This window comes from Myripristis murdjan, chromosome 8 (assembly GCF_902150065.1).
Source record: "Myripristis murdjan chromosome 8, fMyrMur1.1, whole genome shotgun sequence".
Lineage (NCBI taxonomy): Eukaryota > Metazoa > Chordata > Actinopteri > Holocentriformes > Holocentridae > Myripristis > Myripristis murdjan.
The window spans coordinates 27,454,532-27,474,076 of record NC_043987.1 but is presented as its reverse complement, the minus strand read 5'-3'; the positions used below and the strand labels follow the sequence as shown (position 1 = coordinate 27,474,076).

The 19,545-nt window shown below is 42.2% G+C and overlaps 2 protein-coding genes across 2 annotated transcripts; both read right to left on the bottom strand.

The window, feature by feature from the left end:
- Positions 1–120: 120 nt before the first annotated feature.
- ccndx (cyclin Dx) lies at positions 121–3,111 on the bottom strand. Its single transcript, XM_030057302.1, has 4 exons — positions 2,839–3,111; positions 2,516–2,731; positions 1,480–1,809; positions 121–716 (listed from the first exon to the last, which is right to left on the bottom strand). Exons 1-4 carry the CDS (start codon positions 3,109–3,111, stop codon positions 567–569), a joined length of 969 nt encoding a protein of 322 aa, XP_029913162.1. The 3' UTR covers positions 121–566.
- Positions 3,112–7,297: 4,186 nt separating this feature from the next.
- tbc1d17 (TBC1 domain family, member 17) lies at positions 7,298–18,495 on the bottom strand. Its single transcript, XM_030057298.1, has 17 exons — positions 18,370–18,495; positions 16,956–17,051; positions 16,792–16,869; positions 16,579–16,690; positions 16,268–16,451; positions 15,996–16,107; positions 15,226–15,396; positions 14,985–15,110; positions 14,781–14,884; positions 14,584–14,678; positions 14,365–14,481; positions 12,913–13,013; positions 11,505–11,604; positions 11,122–11,219; positions 10,263–10,379; positions 10,065–10,151; positions 7,298–8,206 (listed from the first exon to the last, which is right to left on the bottom strand). Exons 1-17 carry the CDS (start codon positions 18,394–18,396, stop codon positions 8,042–8,044), a joined length of 1,890 nt encoding a protein of 629 aa, XP_029913158.1. The 5' UTR covers positions 18,397–18,495; the 3' UTR covers positions 7,298–8,041.
- Positions 18,496–19,545: the final 1,050 nt, after the last annotated feature.

The following is a 19,545-nucleotide window of genomic DNA, read 5'->3' as shown; positions in this document are numbered from 1 at the left end:
TAGCTGCTTAATGAAGTAAAATAACAGCCACGCGAAAAAAATCCGAGTGTCCTTTCGAACACCTGAAGGCATCATTATATCCTCTGAAGTCAATGCGAAATAATACATGAACGCAAGCTATGTACAAACATCTTTTAATTACTTTGAAAAATAGATTTGTTGTATACACAATTCGGCACCTCGTCGCACAAACACAAAGTCATGGCGGATTGAAATAAATTAACATCAAAAGAATCCAAGCAATTGCACTTGATAAATAAATAAAATGTATAAATAGTATGCATAAAAAATTAACACCTAGGCCTACATTAAAATTACAGTTGCAGTCACAGTGAAATGGATTATAAAATAAAATATGGCACAAACAACACATCAAATAAACTCATAATTGCAAAAAATGCTCCTGAATAAATAATACAAAATAAATTAAGAGTCGCTCAATAAAGTCATTTCGAAATATATATATAAAAAAGTGAGGTCATAATGAATTTATATCAGTTTGACTGATGAACTTGAGGGGCTCTGATTGGTTGTCCCTCTCCGTGCAGCAGCAGCTCATGAGGGGTTCAGAAGTCGATCTCCGTCATGTCGGTGGGCGTCCCGGCTCTCTCTGCCTCCACCTCCGCGTCCTTCTCTGCGGGGCCCTGCGGGAGCCCGCAACGCAGCCGCTGTCTGAGGGCAAACTCGACCATCTCACTGTGGCACTGCAGCACAGTCTGTAGAGAGAGAGAGAGAGAGAGAGAGAGAGAGAGAGAGAGAGAGAGAGAGAGAGAGAGAGAGAGAGAGAGAGAGAGAGAGAGAGAGAGAGAGAGAGAGAGAGAGAGAGAGAGAGAGAGAGAGAGAGAGAGAGTTTAAGGAATGATCAGTCATTCTTCAAACAGGCCGTGATCTGCGGTTTTGCTGCTGCTTCCTGGTCTATAGCATGCGTGAAACTGCATTTTCTTGTTTCTCCCATTAGCTGAAAAGAAAAGCTTTGCAGACTGAGGTTTTGCATCTGCAGTAAGAAGAAGAAGAAGAAGAAGAAGAAGAAGAAGAAGAAGAACCTTTATCTGTACAGTGCTTTTCATGCACAAAAATGCAGCTCAAAGTGCTTTGCAGATGATAAAGAAGAAGAATTAAGAAGAATGCAAACAAGTAAAATGAACAAATAAGACAAAGCCCCAATCAAAACGCATTTAAAATAAGTAAGAGAAAGTGTACTAAAATAAAATTGGGTACATGCACTGTTTAGAAAAATGCATCATGAGAATAACGGAGCCCTAATAAATAGCCTAGTAAATAAAAGCAATTAAAATATGAAAGCCAATGAACTAAAAGCTATAAGTTCAAACTAAGGATCAAATATAAACTATAAGGATCAAATTGAATTCCCCTCTTTTGGCAGTGTCTTCCACACTCTGAACTTCCGTGCATGATCAAAAAACAAACAAACAAACAAACAAATAAATACATTAAAAAAAAAAGGCTGTTTATACTGACCAGGTCTGCCTGGCACAGCTCCGCCAGCGCCTCACTCATGGCTGCCAGCTGGCCGGACCCTCCGTCGCTCAGACCCCGCAGGGCCGAGTTCAGGGACGCCGCGGCGACAAGCGACGGAGGGGCCCCCAGGAACCGGGAGTCACACACACACATGGCGGCCAAGGTGTCGCTGTGGCGCCGCAGGGTGGAGAGCAGCTCCGCGGGGGCAGCGTCCCTCTCCCCGGCCGCCGCCCTCTCCTCCACGGCGGCCAGGAAGTGAGGCAGGAAGTCCTGAGGAGTGACCGCCGCCGTGTCCCAGCGCAGGGAGGCGAGGATCAGCCGCTCCATCTCCTGGTGGAGGAGGGACACGGGTCAGACATGCAGCTGCAGGGTTAAAGTTGGAACGACTGGCACCTCTGCAGCTGGAGCTCATTTTGAGGCACCACAGCCATCACCGTTAACAAAATCAGGTATCAGTATAAACTTTTCCTAAAAAAACAGGTTTTCACATAACCCTCATCAGTTAGAAACCACATGTTTGTCTTTTCTTTTTAAGATTAATCCTGTAACACCTGCATCAAAGTCCTTTCATTGCTATGGTGGCTACTTTTTTGTAGAAAGCACAGATTTTCATGATGCTTTTTAAAGACTTTATATAGATTTTTAAAATACTTTTGGTATATAAATATCTTTTAAAAACTCAATCAATTAATTTGTAAATTATTTAATGCCAGACTCTACTCTTTCCAACATAGACTTGCATCATCCTTGGCCAAAGAAGTGATTTTTAATTATTTGTAATAGAAATAATGGGAATTTTGTGCACCAGTGATATATTTTTCAGTTTCAGGGGTTAAATAAAACATGTCAGATAAGCCTCGTGGTGTCAGAGGGTTAATTAATGCAAGGCTGGAAAGGTAGGAAAACTCTGTTCTGCATCCCAAAAGATCTGCTGAGTAGAGAAAGGTTCACCCTCCACTTGATCCCTTCATCCTGAGGGATCACACACGGTCACATGTTCACACACACTCCCCTGAGAGTGATCTGACTGACTCACCCGCAGGTTCGAGGGCAGGAAGCTGTACTCGGCCGCGGCGCAGAGCGTGTCCGCCGTGACGTTCTCACACTCTGTGAGCTTGGAGGCGATGAGGATGCAGGCGGCAGTGAGGCAGTAGGGAGAGACGGGCAGGACCAGAGAGGCAGACAGGAACCTGTCCAGCAGGGAGACAGACAGGGGGAACACCGCCTCGTCGCAGCCGCATTCACAGCACACCTGGAGAGGAGAGGCACAGAGAGAAGAAATCAGTATCACAGCTGCTGCACTGTCAGGAGGGAAAGTGTGACATTAGGATGTGATGGTAAAAGCAGGTGTTTTCGTACCTCGAGGGCCCACTTGGCGAGCTCCTCCCTCTGCTGCGGGTCCCGCTGGACGAGGGTGATGTAGAGCATTGAGGGCATGTACCTCTCCTCCACGTGGAGCAGCCTCTGGATCACACGCTGCCCGGACACGGTGGGGTCCCAGGCGGCCCTCAGCTGAGCCGAGCCCCCGGTGTGGCCCTGGGCCGGGGCTCGGAGCTCAGTCTGGGCCCGGTCCAGGCTCTGGTCCTCCTCCACCTCCTCACACCACAGAGACACAGACATGCCTCTGTCCATACGCACAGCCTGCTGGGTAAAAGGCAAACTCTTCTCCGTGTCGTGAGAAAGAAACACAACCGTCCGTGTCTCTCTGTCAGCAGGAGGAAGCAGGGAAAAAAAATGATCCAGCTCTCTGTGATGTGAGGAGATCCACTTTATTCCTTGTTGCTTTGAGCCTGTCCTCCTGCGGTGCCTGGTTGAATCTGACTCCTGAACTGTCTTCTCCGAGTTTTATACCGAGCAGAGAGAGAGAGAGAAAGAGAGGGAGAGGGAGTGGTGCTGAGGGGACGACGATAAAAAAAAAAAGAGATCGTAGAAAGGGGTGGCGACCTAGTGAGTGACATAAAATAATAAGAAGACAACAATGCGGCCCGTGCAACAATTGCTCCAACAGGTGGGGAGAGGGAGAAAGAGAGAAGGAGGGAGGGGAGGCGTAAGAGGAGCAGACAAGAGAGGGAGTGGCCCGCGGGGACAGAGCAACAGCTTGTCTTCGACAGTGAAAGAGAAGGGGAGGAAAAAAAAAGAAAAGGCAACGAGGGGTGAGAGGCAGAGAGAGAGAGAGAGAGAGAGAGGAGAGAAAAGGTCATCTCCAGACTCTGACAATGGGAATGGATAACAAAAGGATGAGGGTGTTTGTTTACAAGGGGAATCTCGGAAGGAATAATCAGGATATTAAATGTGTGTTTAATTTTCATCAGCTGCTCGCAGCAAGAGGGGAAATAATTTGAGGTGGCACAGAAATATTCTCAAACTCTGATATATTTCCTGCAGTTTTTCCTTCAGTTTCAATTAGAGTTACACCGATTTAAAGTTTGCTGATATATCTTGCCTTTTTTTGAATCAAGGATATTCTCTGACTCTTTTTTAAAAAAAAATTAGTTAAAAATAAATAAATAAATAAATAAATAAAAAATAAGTTAAAAAATAAATAAATAAATAAAAGTTTAAATAAATTTAAAATTATTTGAGAGGACCGGTTTCATCTTTGCAATATTATCTTGGCTTATTCAGACATTTCATTTAAAAGAGATGTTCTCTAGTAATAGTTTGTTTTTCTTGCAAGTAAATTTAAAGATACTGAATATAGGCACAAAATATTGTCTGTTGATGGTTTTATTTGAAAAAGAAAAATGTTGGAATTGGTCTTGGAAAAAAAAAAAAAGGTTGAATCCTAAGAGCTTATACACCTTGTGATGGTCTAAATGATGTTTCAGAGGCTTTTCTACACAGATAAGAGAAAAAAAAAAAATCCAAGAGGAGTCACTGCTCAAAGTTTTCACACCGGACAACAGAAGTGGGCGATCAAGATCTCAGAATAAATCCTTTTCGTTTCTGTGAAACGTGTTCATCAAACTTCTGGCGCAGAGCTGCCTCTCTCTCTATTCTCTGAGGAATCTCATTGTCAAAGCAACCTGTGTCCCGTCGGCCCGCCCTCCCCTGCGCCTGTGGCAATCTGCTCGGCCTGTTTAAAGAGCAGCGCGGCCACCGGGGAGGGCCGGGCGAGGTATGTGCAACAGACAGTGGAGCCGGGCAGGTCAATGAGCCGTATTGTCTCCCTTTACAAATCAGTGTCAGACAACAGCCCCTGGCCTTCTGCCTGCTGCCGGCTCCTCACACACACAAACACACACACACACACACACTTCACACATTCAGCCCTGTAGACACACTCTTCACACGCTCCCCGGGGAGTCCTCTGACGGTCACAATGGGGTCACACTCACCAGTGGAGAATACAGATTGTATTTGACACAGTCATTACAGGTGGCGTTTCGCACATTAAGGTTTCATTGGCAGCTCGTGTTTCAAATTGGCTTTGAAGAGAGGATTACGCTCACAAACACACCCTGATCGTGTTGAACTGATACGAGCGGCGCGTCAATCATTCATGACCCATTCAGCGTATAGGTGATGACCACTTTGCTGCTATTTTTCTCCACTAATTATCAATTATCGCTGGGCAATACGGACAAAATCAAACATAAGGATGCCTTCGACTGAATTCCTCAAGTGACAATATCACATCAGAGATTTTAGATTTAATAATAATAATAATAATGTGGATATGATGACCAAGCAGGTAAAATCAAATAACAGAAAAGCTTGAACAGTTTCATAAAAACTGCATCCTTATACTGTAATGCTTTAAATCAGGAAAAGGTAACACTTATGTTACATCACAACATTATGATATCTAAACTCTCAGGTGATGTCTAGTCTTATGTCATTATATTGATATAGTATTGATATATTTCCCAGACCTGTTATCAGTACAGGCAGATTTTCAAATAGTGAAGGTTGACACAACCAGAATAGAGTTGGATCAGGATAAAATTGTTTATAAACTAGTGCCTTTTCACCATTTTAACTGCAAAAACAAAGATGTTTTGATTTAGCATTGATCTCTGTCAGGCGTATTTTGTGTGAAATGTGTGTTTGTCATGGTGAATACTGACAAGGAAACTAATAACAGGCTGAATTTTACAGTTTTCTACATAAACTCTCAAACAGCTCAGAACAAGGCCTGAGATTCACAGATACACCTGACGAACACCAGGCTGGCAGCAGGGACGTCATGGCAAATAAAAAGATGGGTGAATTATAACTACCAGTCGGTGGTCATCCTAAAACAAACATCCACCAGTATCAACAGAAATGTTAATATTGTGAAATTTTGAATTTTTGTGAAGTGGAGGCTTCAAATAAGCCGGCTTAATTTTCTGCCTCTCCCTGCACTGTATATTATTTACTCTCTTCATTATATTTGTGAAGTTTAACTGTTAAAATAAAAAAAACTAAACTGAATTATTCATGTTTCAGAAATGCATTGCTTGATGCTCTCTACCCCATATTATCTCCAATACTGTGAATATACATCATAGCAACATGTCACTTCTTAAGATTTTTTCTTCTCAGCAAAAAATGACTGGAGATTTTGATTGTCATGCCAAAAAGTCTTAATAAGCAGATTATTAGTAGAGTAAATGAGCCTCTTTGGAATATAGAGGCATGTCAGTCTGAAAAAGTTAGTAAAGAGTTGAAAAATTCAAATTGGCTGGGTTTACTCTTCCTTACATCCCTCTTTCATCCCTTTAAAGTGAGAACAAGTGGTAAAAACTCAAAAAGGGCCACAACAAAACCTTCATGGAACATGTGAAATCATGTCATCGTCTGTTTTTTTTTTTTTTTTTTTAAGAAATCCAAGCTGAAATCTGAAGCTCAGATGGAAGATGAAGTCACATCATCTACTGCAGATACAAAGCTTTTCTAAGACGCCCGGCATAAAGGCAACAACAGACCGTAATCCTCAGACACTTGGTCGATTGTAGCATTAGTGAGCGGATATTGGGTTTAAAGCTGTTGACAAGGCCTTCACCCATAAAATGGGCTTTGAGCAGCACTGAAAGCAGATTGAGTTTGAATGCAGGACTAAGTAAGTTTGGCTCTGCCAGTCAAGTGAGGTCAGGTCTGGGAGGGAGGAGGGAGGAAGGGGGGGGCGAGAGGAGCAGAGTGACAGATCGCCGGCCTGTTTAAGCACCCCGCTAAATTCATACATCGCAGCTGTATTCAAACAACATGGGCTGAGGGAGAAAGAGAGAGCGACGGCCCAAAAGAGGAGCGCTGTGGGTCCTGACAAGGGGGTGTGGATCCCCGCCCCTCATTTTCCAGCTCATTTCCCGGGACAGTGGAGAACAGAGGACCCATTTTCCCCCAAGCCTTTCACCTCACACAGACACCTGCTGGTCAGCGGGGGGAGGAGAGGGGAAAGGCCAAAGTTTAACCAGTTCACAAGTTAAGACACTACATAAAAGTACCAAACGCATCTTATTGTTGCTGCTTTGTTTTTGTTTTTTTTTCTAAACTGGGACAAGTTCCCAGAGTTCAATCAGTAAACGGCGTACAGATTTCACATTTGCCCTTTAAACCTGGACTTTAAACCTTTAAATCTGTCAAATGTCTGACTTTGATCAGCTGCACAGAAGCTTAAAAGTTTAGTCTGTTTGTTGAGCTGTTGCACTTTTGTCCTGCATCACATTCGGCTCTTGCCTGCATCTCAAACAGTGGAAGAATGCACACGAGTTTGTTCTAGTAGAAACTGTTGAGAGACTTTTAGGGAACATCTCAGGTCAAAAGGTACATGGCTATCAACCTCCGATGGAAAAAAAAAAAATCAGAAATGTAAAGCTTGAACACCCCGATTTGATAAGATTCAACCATTTATTTGGTAATAATCAGTGGGTGAAAATGTTACGACATAGTACAGATAATTACAAACCTAAAAACACTGCAATGCTGCATGTAAAATCTATAAGGCATGCAAAAATATTGCATAGGGCTGGAATGGCATTATACAGTACTAACAATGCGCTGCCAGTGAGATTTTCCTTCATCTTCTTCCCTTTTGAGTGATGGCGGCGAGATTGGGGGTGCAGGAGTACACTGCAATTTAAATAAAGCGCAACCCAGCGCATGTACGTCGAGACACAACAAACTGACAAACTGCGACGATGAGAAAATTACCGGCGGAAATGTAAAATAGCAGCATCATACAAAAGGGAGAGGGGAAAAAAAACAAAGCATGGCAATATTCTCTCGCAAAAAGAACGTGTAAACAAATGACGAGCACGGATGGAGAGGAAAGGACGACATAAGAAAAGAAAAGGAGTACTGCAAATACAGCTCTAGTGTTGAAACACCTGGGGAAGTAACATTCATAATCACACATTAGAAAAAAAAAAAAAAAAAACACTCAACATCGCCCCCTAACGCCTACAGATGGTAGCGCAGTCTTCATCCTCCACTCCTCAGTACAGTATAATCAGTCTCTCTCATAGGATTCCAAATATCCATAATGAATATATGTAGATATATATTTTCATATATAAATATGCTTCATACATCTCTCTGTCACTTTTCCGTGTCGTGCTGATCCGCTGGGTCCTCGCCGTTAAGGGTAGGTGGGCGGAGGGATGCATGCTGGGCCGGCGGCAGCGGCTCCTCCCGATTGGCTGAGGAGGTGCTGCGTCTCGCTGCTCTCCGTGTCGGGGCTCTCCTCCTCGGAGCTGGAGGGGCTGCGGAGACCCAGGACCTCCTGCACCCTGACTGGAAGCTCCTGAGGACCAGCAGAGGAACGTGGTCAGGCCTGATGTCAGTCTCATGACTTTTCAAAACCACCTTGAAATGCTTCACACGAATTAGATTTTTTTTAAAAATTCCTTCCTGGTTTGTTAATGTTAGTCAAGTCAAGTCAGTTTTATTTATATAGCCCAATATCACAAATTACAAAGGGGCTTTATAGGAATACAACATCCTCTGTCCTTAGAGTCTTGGTTTTTTTTTTTCTAAAAAGGTGAGCAGTCTGATTTCCAGGACTAAATAATCTAATTTAAGAATTCAAACCTTTTCACACTCATGGCTCACATGAAAATTTCAAGAATGATTTCAGCCCACATCCACACACAACATGAGAGATAAGAGTAGCCCTTCAGCACAAACGAGCAGACAGTGAAATGCAGTCTGTCTCAAAACCTGTTTCACATGCAACAGAAAAAACTGCAATTTGATCAAAATATAATAATTAATTATTTTTAAGTTTTATTGTTTTATCTTTATCATTAAAATCTGTGTTCTGTTTTACCAATAATCTGGTGGCCTGGTTGCAATACCCCCATAGACCACTAGAGGGCCATGGCCCACAAGTTAAAACGCCACTCTGATGCAGTGACTGTGTGAGACAAGTTCCAAAACACTTTCTCTGTACTTCTGAAAAGTGACACATTTATATAATTCTGCAATATTCCCCGACTTCCTCGATAAATTTATGACTCTCTCTGTCCGGAATAAACCTACTTCTCCTTTTCTACTTCCATGAAACTCCAGTAATTCCACTTTTAAAAAGGTTAATACACATGAGGAATGATAATTCTGTCGAAATATGCAAAAGATGTGAAATGAGGAAAATAATACAATGAAAACAAGGCAAACCTCACCTCCAAGGATTTGCATGGAAAGGCTTACTTGCCTTTAATGGATTAATTAGATTAATCTAATATCATTTGCCACAGAAACTTGACTGTGTACCAAGTCTACAGCTCCTAATCCTAGTACCGGGCGTCAGGTTCTGTGGCTTGGTCCATTTTATATTCATATACACTGTTTATATTATATATATATATATATATATATATATATATATATATATATATTTATATACCGTTTATATTTATATAGGCTGTTTATATTTTTATATATATTGTTTGTATATCTATCTATATCTATATCTATATCTATCTATATATATATCTATATCTATGTATATATATATATATATATATATATATATAGATATAGATAGATATAGATATATATATATTATATTTATTATACATATACTACTTATATACCTAGGCTGTTTATTTATATTTATTATATATATACTATTTATATTTACATACGCTGTTTATATTTATTTATATATACTGTTTATAGTTATACATACTGTTTATATTCACACATATTTCACACATATATCACACACATATATACTTATATTCTATATTCTATATATACTTATATTCTATATTTACACTTCTTTTTTTTTTTTTTTTTTTTTACCTTGCTTTATTTAGGCTTATACCGGGACCTGAGTGCTAATTTCATACCACTAGCATGTAAATGTTAAAAAAAAATACTCCATTTTCCATCTCCATCTCCATCCAAAGTGAAGCAATGATTATGTGACAGAAGACGTCACTGGGTTAGTGTGATAAATTAGCAGACACACAGCTCAGAGGGAAAAACGGCCCCAGAGGCTCTTCTGAGGTGGATTTTTTTTTTTTTTGACATGGCTTCCACATACATTTGAGGGTTTTTGCTTGATCTTTGCTCTTCAGTGTAACAGTAAAAGCTACAAGCTGAAATGTGGAGTCACTGAGGTACGACAGTGACCACCTGGCTGCTGCTCTTCCTACCTTGCACTGCACCAGCTGCAGGTAGATGGCCTCTGCTCCACACAGCACCGTCTGCAGGTCCAGCTTCATCGTCAGCTCATTGATGTGCTGCAGGAAAGAAGGAAACGTTTTCCGTCAACGGTGAAGAGACAATGCTGCTGTTGGTTCAAGGCTTTTCCACAGACGATCACTCACACACACACACACACACACACACACCTTCAGAATGGTGTTGAAGTCGTGATCAGAGCCGATCAGCTCGCCTCGCTGCGACTCCAGGATGGAGCAGGCGATCAGCAGGTGGAAGTTGTCGCAGGGCAGACGAGTCCACAGGACCTGAGGAGGAGGACAGCGATTCAGTACACGTCCTTGCTTCTGATTGGCTGAGTCACATTCAAAGACGTTGTAAAATACCTGATGAACAAACACCTGCAGTTCCACGACAATTTAAAGGTGTACTATGCAAAATATCGAGGGGTTTAAGTGACTCAGCTGACAAGAAAAACGTAAAGGTTGAGTGTCATCAGCCCAACTCATTCACATGTGTGTTTGTTCTGTCTTAAATCTAACATAGGCAATTTTTCACAGCACCCCTTTGAGTAATAAAAGCACTAAATTAAAACCACCACCCGGAATTTTAAAAGGGTTAAGCAAAAATACAATACAATTAAATGAAAATATAACAAAAAATCATTTAAAAAACAATAATAATACTAAATGGCAGTAAATTTTGACTTTTTGTGGGGCTCACAATGGAAAAATGACGTGACCAACAAGAAATGAAACATAAAGGAATTGGTTCTTTATGGATAACTGCGTCAATTTCATAAATTCACAGACGCTGCTCAATAAATGACAGAAATGATTTGCAGATAGTCATTTTCTCAAGAGCGATAAACTGTGATGAAGCTTGACAGCATCCAGGTAGTGAAGGAGTGACGTGTCTGATGTCTGGCTGACTGATTTTACTGACTGCACCTGAACTATTTCAGTGTCACAGAAAATAAAAAAAAAAAAATATGTGTACAGTATATGCTTCATTTAACATGCAGGGTAAATGTGGCTGCGGTGCTCTCACCTCCCACAACGTGAGGATGTCTTCAAAGGAAAACTCCCTCTTGAACCAGATGAGCAGCCAGCGGAAACAGAAGCAAAGAGAGCCGCTGTCCTGAGAGTCTGATGGACAGGAGGAGAGAGAATTGTGTTTTTATCAATTATTTTTTTACTAGCTATCAAGTGACAAAGAGGACTGCAAGGCTACTTGGTGCTGCATGAATGAGTAATAACTGAAAAATACAGTGAGTACCCCCCACAGACTTTTTTCTTTATTTTCAATTACACCCATTTTTTTCTTTGCTGTAATTTCCGCTACAGGAGCCCACTTTCCCTTCAGGGATCATTTAAGTGTATTCTAATCTCATCTCTAATCCCATGTGACTGGATGAATGCTGTCTTACTAACCCAGGTAGTCGCAGAGCTCCGGGTCCAGGGCCTTCAGCAGGATGCTGAGCTGGAGCAGCTGCTGCTTCATGGCCTCCTGAGACTCTTCAAAGTTCTGGTGCTGCAGACCAAGAAAGAGGAAGAGGAACAACCGATTACCCGCAGTAAATCGTGGCTTTATTTACGGAAATGGCCTCATTCAGTAACCGAACGCCGCCACCTTCATTACATGCTTATCAAATGCCATCAATTTCCAGAACACTGCTGCGAGTGTGAGGAGATAATGTGAGTAACAGCCAGGCAGCGTAGTTTAAAAGAAAACTAAAAGCATCCTGAATGGTGTGAAATAAGCAGTGCAAAGGCGCGTCATACTTCACACAGCTCATAAGATCCTGTTCAGTTTGAAACTCAGACAAAGAACTCACTGACAGACGTCCCTGTCAATCTAAACCACACGCCGCCGCTGTAAATTTGGCTGTGTCTGCAATTAGCAACGCTCAGGAACAAGCAACAGCCCTTCGAGGGACGGACGCGTGCTGCAAATCAGCATCCGCTACCAACACCATGGCTACGTTCAGGCAACCAGTACAAAGTGGCCTAGATATGATTTTTTTTTTCCCCTCAAATGTGACACGGCTCTGATTTTTGATGCCAATGTGAACACTTTCATACACTTTCATTGGACACTTTCATAATGTGTACCTGATTCCTGCTGATGTGATGTCTGTGTGAACGCTCAGATCAGAATTCATGTGTTTTTTTTTCCCACCAAACACACTCACATTTCTGTCACAGGTTCATTATTCACTGATTGCCAGCGGTGGTGAGCCAAAACACAACACGGAGGATCACAACAACAACCACAGGGAGACAGGAGGCCACTGATTTAATAGATATAACAGGAAAAGGCTTCTATTCGTGCCCTTTTGTGCCTTCCTGCACTCAGCCTGAGCAGCAGACGGACGGCCACCACGCCACTGTTACCACAGCAAACAAATAAAGAAATGAAGGCCTGCACCACCGTTTTAATAACTGTGATGAAGGACGGTCGTGCCAGTGACATGTTTTGTTGTTCATCAGCATGCTTGTTGTAAATGTGGGGTCACGGGACAGATCTGTTCACACAGATGTCAGATACAGCTCACACACAAACATGAACATGAAAGGATGAGGCAAAAAGATCAGATCTGAGAAAAAAAAAAAAAAGATCTGGGTCACTTTAAACTGTGTCACAGTCGGCTATAATACTTGCATTCATACTGACTGTTTTCACAGTTTGTCTATGTTCACTGTATTAGTCCCTATCAAATAAACCATAAATAAATAACTATAAAAATGTGCATTTGCATTGGAATCAGCAGCTGTGAGACTTGTATTTCAGTTACGGCGTGTGCATGCTGCGGGTGTGTGAGCGGTCCTGCCTACTGACCACCAGCTCCATGAAGCCCGTCAGACACCAGAAGGACTCCACCTCGTTCTGCGTGACAAACAGGAGCGGAGCCAGCAGGTCGCTCATCCCCTGGACGTAGCCTGGACAGGAGCGGAGACAAAGACAGAGTCAGAGCGGTAACGCGTCAGGTTCTGGCACGCTGGGGTCACAACAGCCATTTCAAAGTCATTTGGAATAAAACAACACCAAACAAAGGTGCACTGATCCAGATCTCAGGTTTTTGTTCTCCAAATGAAGCAAATAAAGCTGAACTGAAGTTGGTGAAATGTGTGAAAATGATTCATGATGTGAAAATCATGCAACGCAGCTATTTTTGTTTATGTGTTGAAGAAGTCTTGGCTTTGAAGACTGAATACCACAATCTGTTTTATTAGGCCCATCCTAACACAACGTTAAGCTTTTACGTAGTCCTGAGTGTTCATCAATAAGCTGTGTTTGTATACTAAGGCTGCATATTTCCAGAAATTTCCTTAAATGATAAGTCAGTAAATTAAAAATCAATAAACTGATTACAGTGGTCCCTCATTAATCGCGGGAGTTACGTTCTAAAATAACCCGCAATAGGCGAAATCCGCGAAGTAGTCAGCTTTATTTTTTACAATTATTATAGATGTTTTAAGGCTGTAAAACCCCTCACTACACACTTTATACACTTTTCTCAGAAAGGCATTAACATTTTCTCTCTTTTCTCTCTTGTTTAAACACTCTCAAAGTTCAAACCTTCGTAGAAAAATAAGTCCAGTAAAAAAAAAAAAAGCATGCACAATTGCACTAAAAAAAATCTGCGAAACTGCGAGGCCGCGAAAGGTGAACCACGTTATAGAGAGGGACAACTGTAATGAATGAAATTAAACCCTTTTGGACCCAATTACAAAATGCATTTTGTTTCATCTGACAAAGATTTTTGTAAACATTTGAGACATGGATGGACTTTTCAGACAAATAGTAGATATATGAAATAAATTTACTGATATGAGGACTTTGGTCCTAAAACATTTAATACTGAGAGGCAGCAGTGCTTGTCTATTGTAACTTAGCCTATAATAAATCAACAGTAGAGAAATTTTCAAATTTGAATTAATCGTTGAAATTAAGCTGTCCATTTCTCCATGGCAATTAATCATTAAAAGTCCTACAACATTAAAGACAAGTTATATACTGTATTTTATACCTATTATAATTCATCATACTGTATTTTGACTTGAGAATCACTGTCCACTGGTCAGAAATAGTTTCACCAAATGAATAAGTAAATGCAACTGATGCACTTCTTCCTGTAAATGTTTTACAACAATTTAATATTGGACAGCATCACTGGCTGCACATGGAGAAGTATTTTGATCAGTGCTCAATGAGTCCTAAGTATTTGGTTCTCATATAAAATTCAGTATCAGTGCAACCTCTGCTTCCACACAAAACGTAAATACGTACCAAGATCAAAGTTGTACATGCAGTACGTCATGAGCACGTCATGAAGCAGAGTCAGCCCTGGATTGTCATTCCCGGAGAAGAAGGTGTTCTGTCTGTCTGTCCTGTTGACGTCTCTCTCTGTCACAACACAACAAAGACAGTTCAATTTCAACATCTCTTGCTTAAACAGGCAGAGGAGATCTCTGTTTTTTTGTTTTTCTGACAGACAGCAGGGCCGACCTATCAGGCTGCGGTATCCTCTGAGGAGCGAGTTCCTCATCTCCTGCTCTTCACTGACGGACTTCCACTGCACTTTCATTCTGAAGTACTCATCCCTGAGGAGACAGATGGGGGTTGAGCTGCTGGACTGCTTTAAAAGGAGCAGGGATAACCAAATTTTAAAAAAAATAAGGATGGGGGAGCCAAACAACACAAACGTTTTAACGCGCAGAATGTCCTCTCTCTCTTTGGCAGTGCTGTTCCACGGATAAAACCCCAGGAGGAACTTCCAGGCCTCTTTCCTCAGGGCCGGCGTGATGCCCTGGAAGAGGTAAGGAAAACATCACTATGTGCACATCTGATTAAACAGCATAATGGTATGAGCTGCCTTCCAGATGAAAGGAGTGATGAACGTCTCCTACCCCTCTGAACACAAGCTCTTTGATTCTCTCTGGGTGCTGCACTCGCCCCTCACGGTCCAAAAACTCCTCCCACTTGTCCAGAGGTTTTCCCCTGCTCACCTCTGGTCTGGGGCCAAGCTCCACCCCCTTGAGAAAGACAGAAATAACGACCATCAGCATCTGTAATCTCTACATATAACATCCTGGTATTACAAATAAAATAAACTTTCAGCCGTAAAGTGTTCCTATTTTGGTCTCTTACACAGGTGATGAGTTCAAAGCCAGGCTCTTCGTCAGGCAGGGACGGCGCGCTGGGGTCCTGAGGACCACGAGGGTGGTGAGGGGACTCTGGAGGCCGCAGGGCTCCCCTGAAGAAATTGGTGACTTTGGAGAAACCGCCAAAAGTAGTGGCGTAAGGGTCCTGGATGAATCTCTATTCAAGAGGAAAGAGAAAAGAGTTACAAACAGAAACAGGAGCAGAGGCATTTTTTTTTTATTTAAAGGCCCTAAGAAATGTCATCATACTCCCTTGATTTTATGTTTTACTTCCTGTTGTAACAGAATTTTGGGGCATGACATAATGTGGGGAGGGAACATTTAAAAAATGTAAACCGAGAGGATATCAGGGACTTTAAAGGGGTGTTAAGTAATCCATGACCTTTACTGCCCTCTAGCTGCAACACAACTGATGGATCGTATTTCCTCCTACACATCTCTCACTCTGATGTCAAATAAAGTAAAAATAAAACTGCTTTGTCATTTGCGTCACTCAGCTTGAAAAGAAAAACAAGATTTTTTTTTTAGTGTCTTGAAACTCTTGTGGGTGGGGACTTTTCGTTACAAAACAAGAGCACAAGCTGAAGAGGAGCCAGAAATCTCAGTACCTGGATAAGTAATCACTGACTCACTTGTATTGATCCACTACTTGATCTACTCCACAGATATGTTACAGTCATTTTGTAATATGTGGGCTGGCCCTTTCCCCAGCCTTCTTTCTTATGATCAGAATTTTAAAAAAAAAAAAAAACCTACCGAGACAAGATCAGAGCCTCCATCATCGAGGAGTTGCAGCTCATCAAAGGACTGAGAGAGGGCACCTGAGTCAAGAGGGTAGGCAAGGAAGAGCCGCCCATCGACCGGTGACCTGATGATAACAGAGCAACACAGATACAGTAGAAATCATGTGCTGTTGTCCCAGGCATGTGATGAGTGAACAGGGGTGTAAACAACGCTGTACTGTAACTCAGCTGTGCAGGCAATCATCATGAGATGCTCTTTTTTTTTCTCGGTGTGATCATACTTACGAGGCCAGGATGATGTAACGCTGCAGGGCCCTCAGCAGCTCCCTGGTTCCCCCTCTGTGGAAGTGCAGAGGGGGCAGCGGGTGGCCTCCTCGACTAGTCAACACCAGGAAGTTTCGGCCCAAGGAGAAGCGGGCCCTCCGGAGAGAGTACAGCTCTGAGAGAGGCAGCGAGAAAGACCACTGCCCTGAAAGTCACAGAAAAAAAAAAACACGGCCATTACTGAGTTGATGCCTGATGCTGGTTTATCGCCACAAAACAGAATTTTAATTCTCAAAATCTGATAACATCTCCTCTTCATACTCAAACTGTACCTGACTCTTTGACTGGGACATATTCTCGATCTTTCTTCACTGTGCTGATGACGGCCCAGTCGGGCTCATACCCAGGGTCAAAGTTTGTATCCTCCTCGCCTCCTTCTCCGTCCTGATGGGCAGGAAGCAGGTAAATGTCGATTATATGTGAGCTATGAAAGAACACCAAGCATTCCCGCCCTTCCCATGAGCAGCAAACAGATAATCACAGACCTTTTTGGTGTACAACACAGCAGGAGCGTTTCGACCCTCATCCTCTAGCGGGCTCCACTCTAAGGCTGGCTCCCCGCTCTAAACACAAAGACACAGTTATCTCGGCGCTTTGCTGATCTGATTCATTGTATTTAAACAGGCTTGACTCACGCAGCCTCTCTTACCCGCTCCACAATCCGGATGAATCCAGGGATGGTGGTGTCCTGGTTACTCCTCTTGGCATTGGTGTGGAGGTACACCCCCTCCTTCTCAAATATCAGCTGAGGACACAGAACAGCCCGTGGATATGTAGCAGTATGCATTATAAAGGGTAAGCTGAGTTGTAATAAGACACCTAAACTTCTTGTTTGACGAGATGCCAATGACAGAAACAGGCTGGGCAAGAGTGTATTTTGAGCTAAATCTGTGTAAGGGGGTGGGGAATGACTCTGGTGGTAGGTGTTATGACAATAATAATAATAATAATAATAATTTCCAGACCAAATCTCTAATCAGTCACAGGAAAGCAAGTCATGCCATGTGACCTATGTGGGGAGTCCCGTGCAGACTTCAATAGATATCCACACCTACTGCATCAACAACATAAATGATACTGATAGTAAACAATGTGATAACAATCTGAGGCGTTGCATAACCAGTGCTTACCTCGATAAGGGAAGGGTTTAGCAAAACTAAGTCTTAGCGACATATAAATGTCGGTAGCATGCACACTTAGAAAATGATTTATTCAGCAGGGTGAGGTGCATTTTCCATAATAACAATGGCTTTTCAAGACTGCCTTATATGATGTATGTCGATGAAGGGTAAAAACACTGCATCGATTACAACATTTAACTCGCTGCCTGGTGGACTGGGAGCACGCCGAACGGAAGACCGGCTCCTAATGCTTCGTAAAAGAAAAAGTGTTGCCCTAAGATGTTTATGTGTCGGCTGATACACAAGGAAACAATAAAATGTCGGGTTTTTTTAAACGGAGTTTGGCGTGACGCCCCGAGAGAGAGAGAGAGAGAGAGGCGCGTATCACCGCAACAGCCACACGAATGAGGAACTACCGCATCAAAAATGTCATAACTAGCCGGAGCAACCTCGGAACAGAGGCATCTGACACTTTATCACATTAACAGCGACTATTATTGTAAATGAAAAAAGACAGCAAAGCCAGGAGGTAGCGACGTGAGCGATGCGCATCACATGATCAGAGGACGGTTCTGTCAGGTCAAGGCGATCCAATCCAGACAACAGGGTTCACCATAAAAACTGACGGAACTTAGATATATATCATTAAACGAGTTAATTATCATGCTTATATCCGCTAGCAGAGTCCAGTTTGTTCAGTTACAAGGAGCCAAACGGCGTTCCTATCGATGGGAAATGACATCGGGTCACCACATCATAAACTTTAGCTGGTGATGCTAGCTAACATCAAGATCAGCTGGTGCGTACAATTTTAACGACTTCGAGAAGGTGACATTTCCACCCAAAAAGATCACACCCACGTGGCAGAAAAGTTGACAACACTCGCGCAAACGTAACGAGAGGGTCGTAAGAGTCGCATTAAGACAATACAAGCAGGTATACCTTATAATTCTCCACCTTTGACTCCATTCTTCCGTCGCTTGTCCCTGCTCCGTTTTTCCAAAACAAAGTTACGTCACACTTCCTGCCTCCGCGAAGTCCCGCCCCTGCGTGCCGCGTCGTCGCAGATGTGAGCCAATCAGACGTCAGAGCGCTTGTAACGACGGTAGGTAATTGATAAGGTGCGTTATGTAATAGGAGGGGGGGCAGCGTGGGACCGCCGGGAGCTAAAACCAAACCTCAGAGGAGCAGAGGCGCTACGGTCCTGCTCTCTGCGGTCTCTGGTTTCTCCTCCTCATCTGCTTCCCCGTCAGCTGAACTCCCACAACAGAGTCTGTGAGCGAAAACATTAATTTTTCCACAGCTAAACTGGAACCCCAGCCAAAAACCAGAACACAAGCAAGTACAGTTGTTTTCTGTCATGGTGTTTTTACTAAGCGTGGCGATGGAATAACTTAAAATAACCTGCTTTATTTGATGAATGCATATGTCACAACAGCAATTAACACCGCATTAACACTTAACAACATGCAACACCCGCAACAGTTTGTAATATGACATGTATTTTCGCTTTTTTTCCCCCTCCTTTTCTCGCTGGCTTTTCTGTCTTAGATACAGTTTCAGTTTTATCATTGTATTCAGTGCTCTCTGAAATTTATTAATGTGCTCCAAAGGCCTATTTCGACTTTGATTTTCTCACTGATTTTATTTTAACCTCCGTTTTTTTTTTTTTTTTTTATCACTTAATTTGTTTTCAACTGGTTTTATTTTGTCCCAGTGTCTCCAATCTTATTTGATGCCGTGCAGACATTTTAATTTTGATGTCCTAATTTGTTTCTAACTTGTTTTATTGTTTCCCTAATGTTTTACAATGTCCTGTCTGACATTGTGCAGCACTTCGTTGTATTTCAAATCTGCTGTATAAATAAACTGACTCATGTCTTGTGACTTACTGCTGTTTACTTAAAGTTTAAAATAAGATAAAATATAACTTTTTTATTAAGAGTAATACCACGAGTTTCTACTACATGAAGGAAAAGGAAATCTATGGAATAAACAGACAAGTTAAAGAAGAAAAGCCAACAAAGCAAATATGAAATATGATGAGATAACGAAGCACAGTCTTTCAAACATCAACACATGATGTAACAGTTTTGTTTTTATTTATTTTAATCAAAT